The following is a 12,153-nucleotide window of genomic DNA, read 5'->3' as shown; positions in this document are numbered from 1 at the left end:
ATACACAGCTAACATCACAATACCATAATGAGACAATTTTCTATGAGATAGTAACTGATTAGGCGTTTGGCTGAGATCTGATGCAATAGCATTGTTTAATGCTCAGAGTGGTTTATTAATGTGGGGTAATACATGTATGCAGCAACACAATTATAAAATGATAGTTCCTTTTAGTATCGTTAGGCTTAACAGCGATTTAACTCATATGTTTATTTTATCTTTGTTCAGTGAACTAAAATTAAAAAGTGTTTCTGTTCATACTTGTTAACCTGAATAACATAAGACAGATATTCTACACATGTGTACAAAGTTAGCAAAGCACCCCTTTGTCTAATGAAATACAGCATACCAGCACGATGGTTAAGGCCAGTAGTTCGAGGCAGGATTGTCTGATGTTATAAAAGAAGAGAGGGTAGTCGAAATGGGAGACGAAAACAAAGTTACTTGCTAGACTAATGAACCTAAGAACGGAGATAAAAATTGAGGGACTGTTAGACGACAACCAGTTTGGGTGTAGGGAAGGTAATGGCACCATTAGAAACGATATAAGGAAAGGGTGCGTTCTTTCTCTCCTACTGTTCAGTCTATACATCAAAGATACAATGACGGAAATAGAAGCAAAGTTCAATAGGAGGATTGAAATTTAAGATGAAAGGAAATCAATGCCAATACTCACTAATTTCATTGCTATCATGAGTGAAAGAGCAGGAGATTCACAAGATCAGTTGAATGGAATGCACAGTCTACTGCGTGTAGAATATGGATTGAGAGTAAACCGACGAAAGACTAAAGTAATAAGGAGTGGTAGAAATGAGATTTGCGACAATCTTCACATCAAAATTGCAGACTACAATGGAAACAACCTGAATTAAGTCTGCTATGTGGAAGGATATAACAAACGACAGATAAAGCAAGGAGGACACAAAATTGAATAGTACAGGTAAGGAGGGCATTCCTGTCCAAAAGAAGTCTACCAGTACGATACAGTGGCATTACTTGGAGAAAAAATTTTAAAGAATGTATATCTGGATAACAGCAGTTTATGGAAGTGAATCATGGAAGTTGAGGGAACCGAAAAAGAATCATTTGAGACCTGGTGCTGTAGAAGCATATAGAAAATTAGGTGGGCTGGTAAGATAACGAATGTGGATGTTCTACCAAGAATCACCAAGGAAAGGAATGTGTGGAGGACGCTGACATGATGGACGATACGAGGTCTGCTATTACATCAGGAAATAAATTCCACAGATCTAAATACAGAGGGTAAAACCTTTAGGGGAAAACAGAAATTGTAAAATACACAAAATCTAATTGAGAACTTTGTGTGCAAGTAGTACTCCTCAATAAAGATTTTGGCATGGGCTATAGAAGGTGTGCATCAAACCGGTTCTAAGGCTGATGACCACAAAAATATGTGTTTCGTTAACCGCTGTACAATACATGAAAAGGGGTAGTTCCAACTGTTATCGTGTCTGTGGTTTCCTATTACAAGCTAGGGAGAAATGAGAATATTCCCTTATAGGCATCGCCTGTTTTATTTTGCCGTTATGGATCCTACACAGCTTATATGATGGGGGCCAGACGTACTTCATTGTCTACGTTAGATATTAGAACAAAAAATTATAAATCAGTTACGTGGAGTAGTTAGAAACCATATTATGACATTGGCCTGCCTACTGCCAAGTAGACCATGTTGTGCTTAAGACAATTTTATGGAGCAGGATCAGGACATCGCTATGAGTTAACCAACAGCAGTTTATGAGTATACCACTGAGATCCTCCAGCGTCCTGGGTATCTGCATATCCTCGGTATAGACTGCCAGGAAATCAAAGACACCCGTTCGTATTTGATACGAAAGGCTTCACATGCGCATTCCATTTCATATATAGAAATTATGGTACAAAAACAAGACTAAGATGCCTGAGCCTAGACTTTATAATATGATAGGGCATATTTTTTACCATTACGTTTCCCTTCAGGTATTTATAATTAAGCCGAGATGCCACCAATTGCACAATGTCAGTTGTTGTTTATATCGATCTGAAGTTAGTTGTTGTTTATATCGATATGAAGTTGTTTACACTATTGTTCGGCACAGACAACTGAACACTCAACAGACCCTATGAGAGGGTTCTCCACATTGTCTAAAACATGGTTTATTAATTTTGCATTCAGACCTCAGTCTTTCAAGTGTGTTGATGTTTTCCATAGCTTCATCGCCTCTGACGCTTGTCGCTCGAATCTACCAGACTTTATTAACATTCTACATCATTATTCTTCATATATACACGTTTACTCCTCAACATAGTCGCCCTAAAGACGAACACAGTTCTCGCAACGAGAAACCAGTCTGCTAATACTATCACTGTAGAATGTCTGACATTGTCGACGTTAGTACTACCTTGCCTGCACCACTTCATTGCTATCAAAGTGAAGTCCTCAAAGGTGTTCCTTCGCCTATGGAAGCAGATGATAGCAGACTGGGACAAAGTCGGAATTGAATGTATGATGATGAATGACGATGAACCCGAGGCGTCTGCTTGTTGCAGACGCCGCTACGTTCGTTTCTGGTCTGGCTCTGTCACGCTGAAGGGGAGGGTGCTCTGCGTGTGGGCGAACACTTCGAATTCGTGATTTTAGTTTTCTGAGTTTTTTCTCAGGCACCGACGAGGTTACGTCAGACAACGCCATGTTACACTTCACAATTCGATGTCTTTTACCGGCAGTTTGAGTGATCGATCGGGAAAAGTCGACTAAATGCGTGATATGTATTTCTTCAGCCGATGTAGACAATAGAATAAAGAATTGTGAAGAATTTCTTTTCAGCAAGCCCTCGTAGCAGAAAATTATTCTGCATCTAGGGAACGGTTACCATTCTGAAATGTTCCGCACTACTCGCGATGAATTTCGTAAATTCATTTTTTTTATCATTTACATCGCCATATTCAATAAAGTCTTAGCATTTTGTCTACTTTGCATGGGTTTCTTGTCTGCTTGATATACCGACTATATCACAACCGCCAATAGTCTGCGTTATATTTTCTTCGGTTTTTACCTCCAATAACATTACTGCCCACGTGGTTCAGAACTACCTGAGCATGCGTTTAAGCAGTCTATATCTCCTGATATTTATGGGCTATCAGATGTGTATTTCTATATTCTAAGCCTGTAATTAAGGTCTACTTCATTTTTATCAGTTTTCAGTTAAGTGTCACTGAAATTACTTACAATTTGTTCATATACAGTTACAGTTGTCATAAAATGCCTTCCAAGAGACAGCCAACTGAAGATTGTGATGCAGCTGTGATTGCTTCCGTATTTGTCCAATGGCATTTATTTATATAACAGCTGAAGAGTTCACATAAATCCCTTATAAATACAACAGCATTAAGTTTTCGTTAATTTCATAAACAGTCATTTAAGTATAGTACTTAAATATATGTGAAATGTAAAGAGAGAAATGTAAACTGGACCGCTGTCCCTGCCAAGGATGGGGGATGTGGACAACAGCAGGGGAGGGTCCTGGTGAAGATACAACGACTCTTTGCTAGATTTTTACTAATTCATAGAGCGCAGACATTCTTATATATATGCCCTCTATTTCCTGGCACGATGCAGCGTCCCCTACAAATATTACGGCATCGCAACTGCAGGTGTATACGTCTTTAGTTTGCGAGGCGACTTCAGATGGCAGGATGTGGCCGCGTTGCTACCACGGGTGGCAACCAGGGGTTCTGTGACGCTGCAGATGGCGTCGTTCCAGTGGCACGGCGATGGCGTTGCCCAGAGTGCAGGTCTGGCCATCGGTGAGGAGCAGGAGCAGTCGGATGGCCGGCCAGAGAAGACACCATTTTTTCTGGCTTTTAACTATTTCATGTGTTATCCAGGAAAGGCAAGGACAAGCCACTGTGTCAGTCATAAGTCTCCTCAGCGTCCATCGGTGTCATCGTTCCAGTTAAAGTGTTGAGGCAAGAACAGGGTATTTGGATGGTTCATGGTTAGCATGAATGGATGTTGTGTATTTTGTATAATTAATACGCAGTTATACTTTGCCACTATTTATGTAAAGCTACAGATTAGGAAATGTGTTCTACAATTGATATATAACAGTTGAGGACATGAAAGAACAGTTTTATTGTGTCAGAATAAAACTATTAAAAGTCCAACAGAAAGATACAACAGGCTAAACCATGTTTAAAAAATAATTCTTCCACTCAGTTTGTAGCCTGGTTGTAAAGCTGATTTATTGCATATCTTGAAGCAATCAGAAAGTATCACAAAACAAGATATGTTGATTCCACCAGTTTTTCTTGCTAGTGAAAGAGGTAAGTTCTACACTCTTGGAATTTACTTCTTTCTGTGAAAATTGTTGATGTCCTCAGTCATCAGCTCAGCCATCTCGTCTTCACTCAATCCTAGATGAGTCAGCTCCTCCAGGATGAGCCGACACACTTGCAATACTCCTAGTTCTTGGGACAGTCAGACAGGACTGGTTTACACAGACTCTTTGGTTTCACCACGTAAACTACAATAAATAGAAGAAATATATTTTAATAGAGTTAGAAACTATGAATAGAAATATATACCATTATACATTTACTACTGATAACACAATGATAAGTCATCAACTATTTACATGGCATGAATTTCATTTTTCGCTCTCTTATGGTGCCATAACAGTGAGATTGTGGAAGACCTCTAGGTACCAAACAGGCAACACAGTACTGTCAAAATAAACCCCACAGCACGAATATCTATTGCCTATTAAAATATCTCTTCGCTAAATGTTGAGACCAAAGCCCATGGAGAACTTCATGTAGCTTTATATAATATAATTTGGACCTACTACGGTGATACTCCGACGTGGCGCGTCCCAGGTGGCGGATAGGGGGGTCCTCACCGGCTTGCCGGCGGACTTGAGCGAAATAAAATAGCTCTCGCGGACCAAACACGCAACATCAAGAAATCCATTAGTGTCTGTTCTGGTATCCAGCGACTAGTGGTCTGCGTCTGTTTACCTAGTTGGTGCGGCTGTGAAATATGGCTTGATCTCAACAATCAAGTCTGCAATTACCGTGATCTTGTTGAAGGTCACCACAACCAACTTCAACTTGAAGTAATCATGATGGAACAAATGGAAAGAAATCCGCTACCCCAGGCCCCAGTCAACGGACTGGACTTTCCTGGTCATCGGATTCTGGGGGACCAGGAACATCATGAGGAGAAGAGTCGGAGCTTCTCAAAACCTCTTCGCAAGCACTACCTTGGCACTCTCAATGCAAACACTCTGTTCAAACTTGGAAAACTAAAACAACTGACAGACATGCTAGATAAATTTCACATCAAAATTCTTGCCATCCAAGAGACGCGCTTCGTAGATGAAAACCATTTCGACACAGAACATTACAGGATTTACAAAGGTAAACCTGCTGTCAGAAGAGGAACACCATTATTGTTTGGTACAGGGTTTGCAGTACACAAATCAGTCATGGATAACATCATAGACTTCAATTCAATATCAGAACGTATCTCGACACTGTCCTTCAAATCAGGTAATAAAGCATACACAATTATCAACGCACATGCACCTACAAATGACCATAACAGAAAGAAGCCACAAGAAATTGAAGACTTCTGGGAAGACGTGGAGGAAGTAACTAACAACGTACCAGAAAGACATGTGAAAATTGTAATGGGTGATTTCAATGCGCAGCTTGGTAAGGAGAGAAAATTCAGAGAAATAACAGGCCCATACTCAGCACATATTCGCACGAACAGAAATGGGGAACACCTCATAAAATATTGTCAAAACTTTAACCTCAAAATCATGTCAACACAATTTCAAAAACCGAGACGAAAACTTACAACATGGAAAGCACCCAACACAGTGTGGGGAGAATTTCAGATTGATCATGTGGCCATATCCAAGAAAAATTCGCGGGAAATTCTAAATGTCAGAACACGTAAAGGAGTCTTCGAGTCTGATCATTATTTGCTACAAGTTAAGATTAGGCCAATCCCAAGACTGAAACAGACAGCGCAAAACAAAATAGTCAAACCTGGTCCGGAATACTTGAAGATAAACAGGGATAAAATCGTTGAAGAAATTAATAGGCACTCAATAGACACATGGACAGATGTGGCGAAGGCAGTTCAGAAGACTATGTGCTGGGGACAACCACTTAGAAAACGCAAACATAGGTGGTGGAACGCAAAGTGTGATGAAGCCATTGAGAGAAGAAAGCAAGCATGGGACAAGTTCAGTAGCTACAGAAATTCAGAAACATGGAAAGAATTTCACGAAGTTCAGAAACTAGCATCGAAGGAAATCAGAAGGGAAAAACGAGCATATGACAATAACAGACTAAAAGAAATTGAGGAAGATTTCAAAAGAAATAACACAAGAAATTTTTACAGAACTTTCAAAGAAAATATTAAGGGCTATCAACCCCCTAGCCTCTGCTTCCGAAGAACAGATGGATCCCTGGAAACAAACACAAAAGAAAACTGTAAAATTCTCAAACATTACTTTGATAAACTTCTTAATTGCAAAAAACCTACAGGAAAATTAACATTCCAAAAGACCACATCTAATGCCGATTCTGATCCACCCACAATAGAAGAGATAGAGGAAATCATAAAACAAATGAAAAATAACAGAGCTGCCGGAGAAGATGGTATTATCGCCGAGATCTGGAAACTCCAAGATGAAAACATCACCAAAAAAATCCATAAGATTATCTCCGAAATTTGGATCACAGAGAAAGTGCCAGAGGAATGGAAATGTGCATTGATCCATCCATTACATAAAAAGGGTGATAAGTCAGATCCAAACAATTACAGAGGCATTTCGCTAGTACCAGTTACATACAAAATTTTCTCTAAGGTGCTATTAAACAGACTAGAACCACAAGCAGATCTGCAAATTGGGGAATACCAGGTAGGCTTCAGAAAAGGGAGATCATGCATCGAACAGATCTGGAACTTGAGAACACTTTTGAAAGTCAGACAGGCAAGAAACACTGTAGTTACCTTTGTGGACTTTAAAAAAGCATATGATTCCATAGACAGACAGACACTCTTTGACGTACTGGAAGAATATGGTATCGACAGAAAAACCAGGGCACTTATACAACAGACGCTTACAGACACTACCTCCAAGATTAAGTTCATGGGAGAAATTTCGGAACCCTTCCACATACACGCAGGTGTCCGACAAGGAGACGGGCTCTCACCAATCCTGTTCAACATGGTGTTAGACAAAATTATCAAGCAGTGGGAGGAACAAGTTAAAGGAATACAGCTGGGAAGAACACGTGAAACCAAAACAATCATAAAATGTCTGGCATTTGCAGATGATTTAGCCATACGCAGCAATAATACACAGGAGGCAAAGGAAGCATTGGAATGCTTGCATGAAATAGCTGCCAAAACAGGTCTGCAGGTATTTTACGAGAAGACACAATATATGGAACGACAGACCAACAAAATACACACCATGCATACGGTATATGGATCCGTAGAAAGAGTCGAAAAATTTAAGTATTTAGGGGAGTACATACAAATGGGAGGATCAAACAAGGCGGCTAACATGGAACGAACGAAGAAACTCCAGAAGGCATACAAACTCACATGGTCACATTATAATAAGAAAAGCATATCGAGGCAGGCCAAACTTAGGCACTACAAAACAGTTGTATTACCAGAAGCATTGTACGTGTCAGAAACAACCACAATTGGAGCATCAGGCATCATGGACACAGAAAAAATAGGACGCAAAATTCTCAGAAAAATATTTGGACCAATTCACAGAGATGGCATATGGATGAAGCGACCTACCAAAGAGCTGTACCAGCACACTGACAGACTAACAGACGCGATCAGAAAACGCAGATTAACTTTCTATGGGCACATACAGAGAATGGACAACAACCGACTTACAAAGAAAATTTTTGATGTAGTAAACAGCTCAAGCAAGAAAACAAATTGGTGTCATGAAATAGACGAAGACTTAAGGCAGATAGGGATCAACAGGCAAATGATAGGAGACAGGAAATACTTCAAAAACAAAGTTAGGAGTGCAAAATTTATTGTAAAGGAGAGAAAGAAGAAAGGAACATTATGGACAGAGCAAAGGAAACAGGAGCACAGCCAAAGGATGAAGAGATTTTGGGAAGAGAAGAGGAAGAAAGGAAAGAAGTGAAAATTGTGTCATCATGTGATTTTCGAGTTCAAACACTGTCCATAAGGGCAACAATGAAATGAATGAATGAATGAATAATTCGGATGGTAGAACTCAGATTCTACATCGTAGAAAGATAAAAAATGCATCACATTTAAGAGTCTAACAAATAACTGGAAAAAAGGATTAAATATGTGCTGGAAATTGCTCTGAATAGTTTTGGTGAAGAATGTTAATGAGTTGCATTTTCGTAAAGTGCCGTATCTTTCATTGTTCACGGAGAGGTAACATTTTACCGTTAAAGTGTAACGTAAGGATAAACATTTTCCCTTGATGGTTTGATTTAACTCATATTCTCACATTCACTTTGGAACCCTTCAAAAATTGTGGTTATCTTGTCAACAATGGATACAAAATCGTGCTATGGAAAGTAACTTACCCTTCGGTAGTAGGTTGTAGCAAGAATACAGCTTCAGTGAATTGGCATACAAGTAGAACTTGTTGTCTGCCTGGACACAAATGGTATCGTCGTCTTCTTCCGCGTACGACGCCGCCACCAATGTTCTCACAGACGGGATGGTGGCGGACGGCTGTTCCTCACCCTGGATGGCGGCAGTGGTCGACTCTTCTGGTCGTCCGTATACCGCCGCAACTGCGACCAATGCTATAGAAAACAATGAACATTACTGCAGATTGCAGCTTTGTCTACTGGCTGTTGGTGCAACTTTACCATCTAGCGCTCTGATACTATTGTCAGGTAATCTGATTGCCAAGTGCTAGCTTGAATATACGGAGATAAGGTGCAACTCAAATGATTAGTGCCACAATTCTGCCACTTGCAAATCTATCTCCTCTGGATGGTAATGGTACTCTGTTGTCTGGTAGACTCTAAGTTGTACATATATCCTAAGTAACTGTTATTAGGAAAGCTGTAGCAGCAGATTACGGCATATTTGTGACACTTGTGTAGAATGCTAAAAGATGTTTTGTACCACAACACGAGACTGTTTTGGTACCTAATTGCTGATATAACTCAACATGTTGCTCTTAACAGAACAAAACGGATACTGGGAAAGATAACGTCAATGGTACGACGAGGAAGTGTCACATGCGCACTACTGATCACAATTCACTCAGTATAAAAGAAGTGCTGCATACTTAGAGAGGTAGTTTGGATCAAACCATTAGAAATGTCCAGTACAAATGGGCTCAAAACGCTTTCCGTAAGAGCTATGAGCAGTTTGGAAAACTGTAAACCGTATTCATAGTTCTGGGTAGGTGCAGCACATACATTAATTCTAACTGAACCAGTATGTGTTGTGAACAGCTTGTGAAAACCATTTACATTGTGGTTTTTTCTCTACTTTTGCCATAATAATGGTAGCCTCTTATTACAAAGGCCAGTACCAAACACCATATTGAGCATGACCTTTAGCGACGACTCACAAATGCAGGTCATATGTAATACCCGAAGTCTCATGTATTTTTCAGCTACTGCCTTTCATGAGTTTATAACCATTTCTCGTAACTACATCTACTTATGAATTTTGTCATTAATTAAATTTCATCGAAATATAATGTATGCTGCATGAATAAATAAGAAATAATTACATAGATCGTTGTAATAAATAAGCTGCCAGAGACAAAAAAATTATTTCAACTAACGCAAAGAATATATTTCACGGAAAAATAACATCGTTGTCGCGAACGCACGCAGTCCTAGAACAGAGGGCAGAGATGAGTTGCGAAGCGTCTATGGTGCGGTGGAGACATGTATGACGGTCCGCAAATGCCAAATGGAGATTGTTATCGAAATGGTGTTACAATATGTATGTGGGCAGGCAAAATATAATTAAGTCAGGACGTGTATGGGCACACAACATGATCGCAAGAAGATGTTGGAATTAATAAAGACTGCTGTACGCATAAATTTTATTCAAGCTGCTGACTAATCAAGAGGAGCCTACCGCCAATAATGAATTTCGTAATAAGCATTACATCAGAAGCAACGCATCGCAAAGTAAGATACAGCCAGTATTTTTATAGCTCCATAGCAGGCATGCCAGCGCAATAGTAACTTTTTGGGACATTCTTCAAAGCAAACTTTACAGACCCAGGTCGATCAAACTATCTGACAATAAGACCAAACTGGAAGTGATTCAAATTCAATTCATATTTTATTGACAAAAGTATGCTGGCTAACTGACAGTCAAAGAAAGTTTACGAGTTTATGTTGTGTTCTGTCAATGACTTTATTGGATATGTGTACGTAGCATTAGCATTAGCAAATAACAGTTGGCATAAATGACGGTTTCTATGGCATCATTTTCGGAGTAACCGGTAAAGAACTGTACTCTGTTTTGGCCACGATTTAACATATTTTAAAACAGACAGCATTATCACGAATTACGTAATACAGCATAGCTTCTATGGACCGTTGCTAGTCGTTGCAGAATTATAATTAACATTATTGCATGTTAGATTTCAGTGTTCATGTTACACGTGTCTTCGCATCTGAGCTCACGCGAGTTCACTTCATTTTTTTACCCCATTACCTTTCTTGCCCGGTACTTTCGTGATTAGCTATTTATCAAATTTGACTTTTGCCCCTTTTTGTTGCTGACGACCTTTCTACTCAGCAATCTAAATTCGTGCAGACGACATTGGCATACCCAGTTACGGCTAACTAAACCAAAACTTTATTTATTCCCATTCTTTTAATTTATATCATTGTTGCACTCAGTAATCACTCGAGTGTTAACGATCAGGTAGTAACTCACTACGATCTATCAGCAAACATTGATATTCGAATTAGGTGCCTTGTTTCCAATTACTATGGAACAGTAGGTACACCTGTCACAAAAAATATTTTTCTAGTTCAGGGACAATATGAATAGTACATGCTGCTACAAAACAACAAAATAACGCCATCTCATTTGATTACTCATTACTTTATTACATTCTGTGGATGATTCGAGATAGCAAACAACTTATGTAGACATGATGTGTTTCAAAGTAGTCAAGATGGACAAGTGCTCATGCCCACTAAGGTGTGCATTTCATAGTCCACGTGCAAAGGAATTTTTTCTTGTTTCCTTCCATACAAGCATCTCTCAAAATTGTGGCAGTGACCAATTCTTCTCCGAGTGTGTAAATAGATTTTCAAGCGAATTGCTGTCTCAGAAATCATGTAAAAAGAAGGTAGAAAAAAAATGTGTATCGTGAAAGAAAATTTATATATTCTGCCAATACTTACCAGCAACAAAGAACAGAGCAGCCTTCATTGCACTCGATAAGAAATACTACTGCTGCCGGTCTTAGATTTTCGTTTATATGTGTTTAAACACCCAATCGCATCATCGAATGTTATCGTACCGTTCCTTTCTGATTTTCCGTTCCGGGAACTGTGGTGCAGCAACAAGCAGCAGATTGACTTTCCTTGTTTTTGGCAAGCTGCATTATCGTTCGCTCTGCCTTATTTATTACCGACGCCATTTCAACAATCGGGATAAAAAAGACGGGTTATCATACTGCACCGTTCACTTCCTTCTCATTCGACGTAGCCGCGCGGGGTAACCGCGCTGTCTGACTCTCCTTGTCACGGTCCCTGCGGATCCCCCCGTCGGAGGTACGAGTTCTCCCTCGGGCATGGGTGTATGTGTTGTCCATAGCGTAAGTTAGTTTAAGTACCGTGTAGGCTTAGGGACAGATGACCTCAGTAGTTTGGTCCCATAAGACGTTACCACAAATTTCCTAGTTTCATTCGATGTCATTGGAAGAAGACGGGTATCTGTCACTTCTCTCTCAATTCGGTGTCATTGTAGTAAAACCGAGAAAACAAAAAGACGTGTTTCCACGTAAGTTAAGTGCCACAGAGCATCAACACAGCTGAGTTGATATGTCACACACGTCTTGTGGGCAGTCCCCGTTAAATGTGGATTGAGAAGAGAAAGCTCTAGCAAAAAAGTTA

At 39.7% G+C, this 12,153-nt stretch overlaps 1 protein-coding gene across 1 annotated transcript; it reads right to left on the bottom strand.

Annotated features, from left to right (window-relative positions):
• Positions 1 to 4,046: 4,046 nt before the first annotated feature.
• Positions 4,047 to 11,497, bottom strand: LOC124596075. Its single transcript, XM_047135059.1, has 3 exons — positions 11,440 to 11,497; positions 8,623 to 8,847; positions 4,047 to 4,526 (listed from the first exon to the last, which is right to left on the bottom strand). The coding sequence occupies exons 1-3, from the start codon at positions 11,465 to 11,467 to the stop codon at positions 4,465 to 4,467; spliced, it is 315 nt and encodes a 104-aa protein (XP_046991015.1). The 5' UTR covers positions 11,468 to 11,497; the 3' UTR covers positions 4,047 to 4,464.
• Between the last annotated feature and the right edge of the window lie 656 nt (positions 11,498 to 12,153).

This window comes from Schistocerca americana, chromosome 2 (assembly GCF_021461395.2).
Source record: "Schistocerca americana isolate TAMUIC-IGC-003095 chromosome 2, iqSchAmer2.1, whole genome shotgun sequence".
NCBI lineage: Eukaryota > Metazoa > Arthropoda > Insecta > Orthoptera > Acrididae > Schistocerca > Schistocerca americana.
This window is presented reverse-complemented; position numbering and strand designations above follow the sequence as displayed.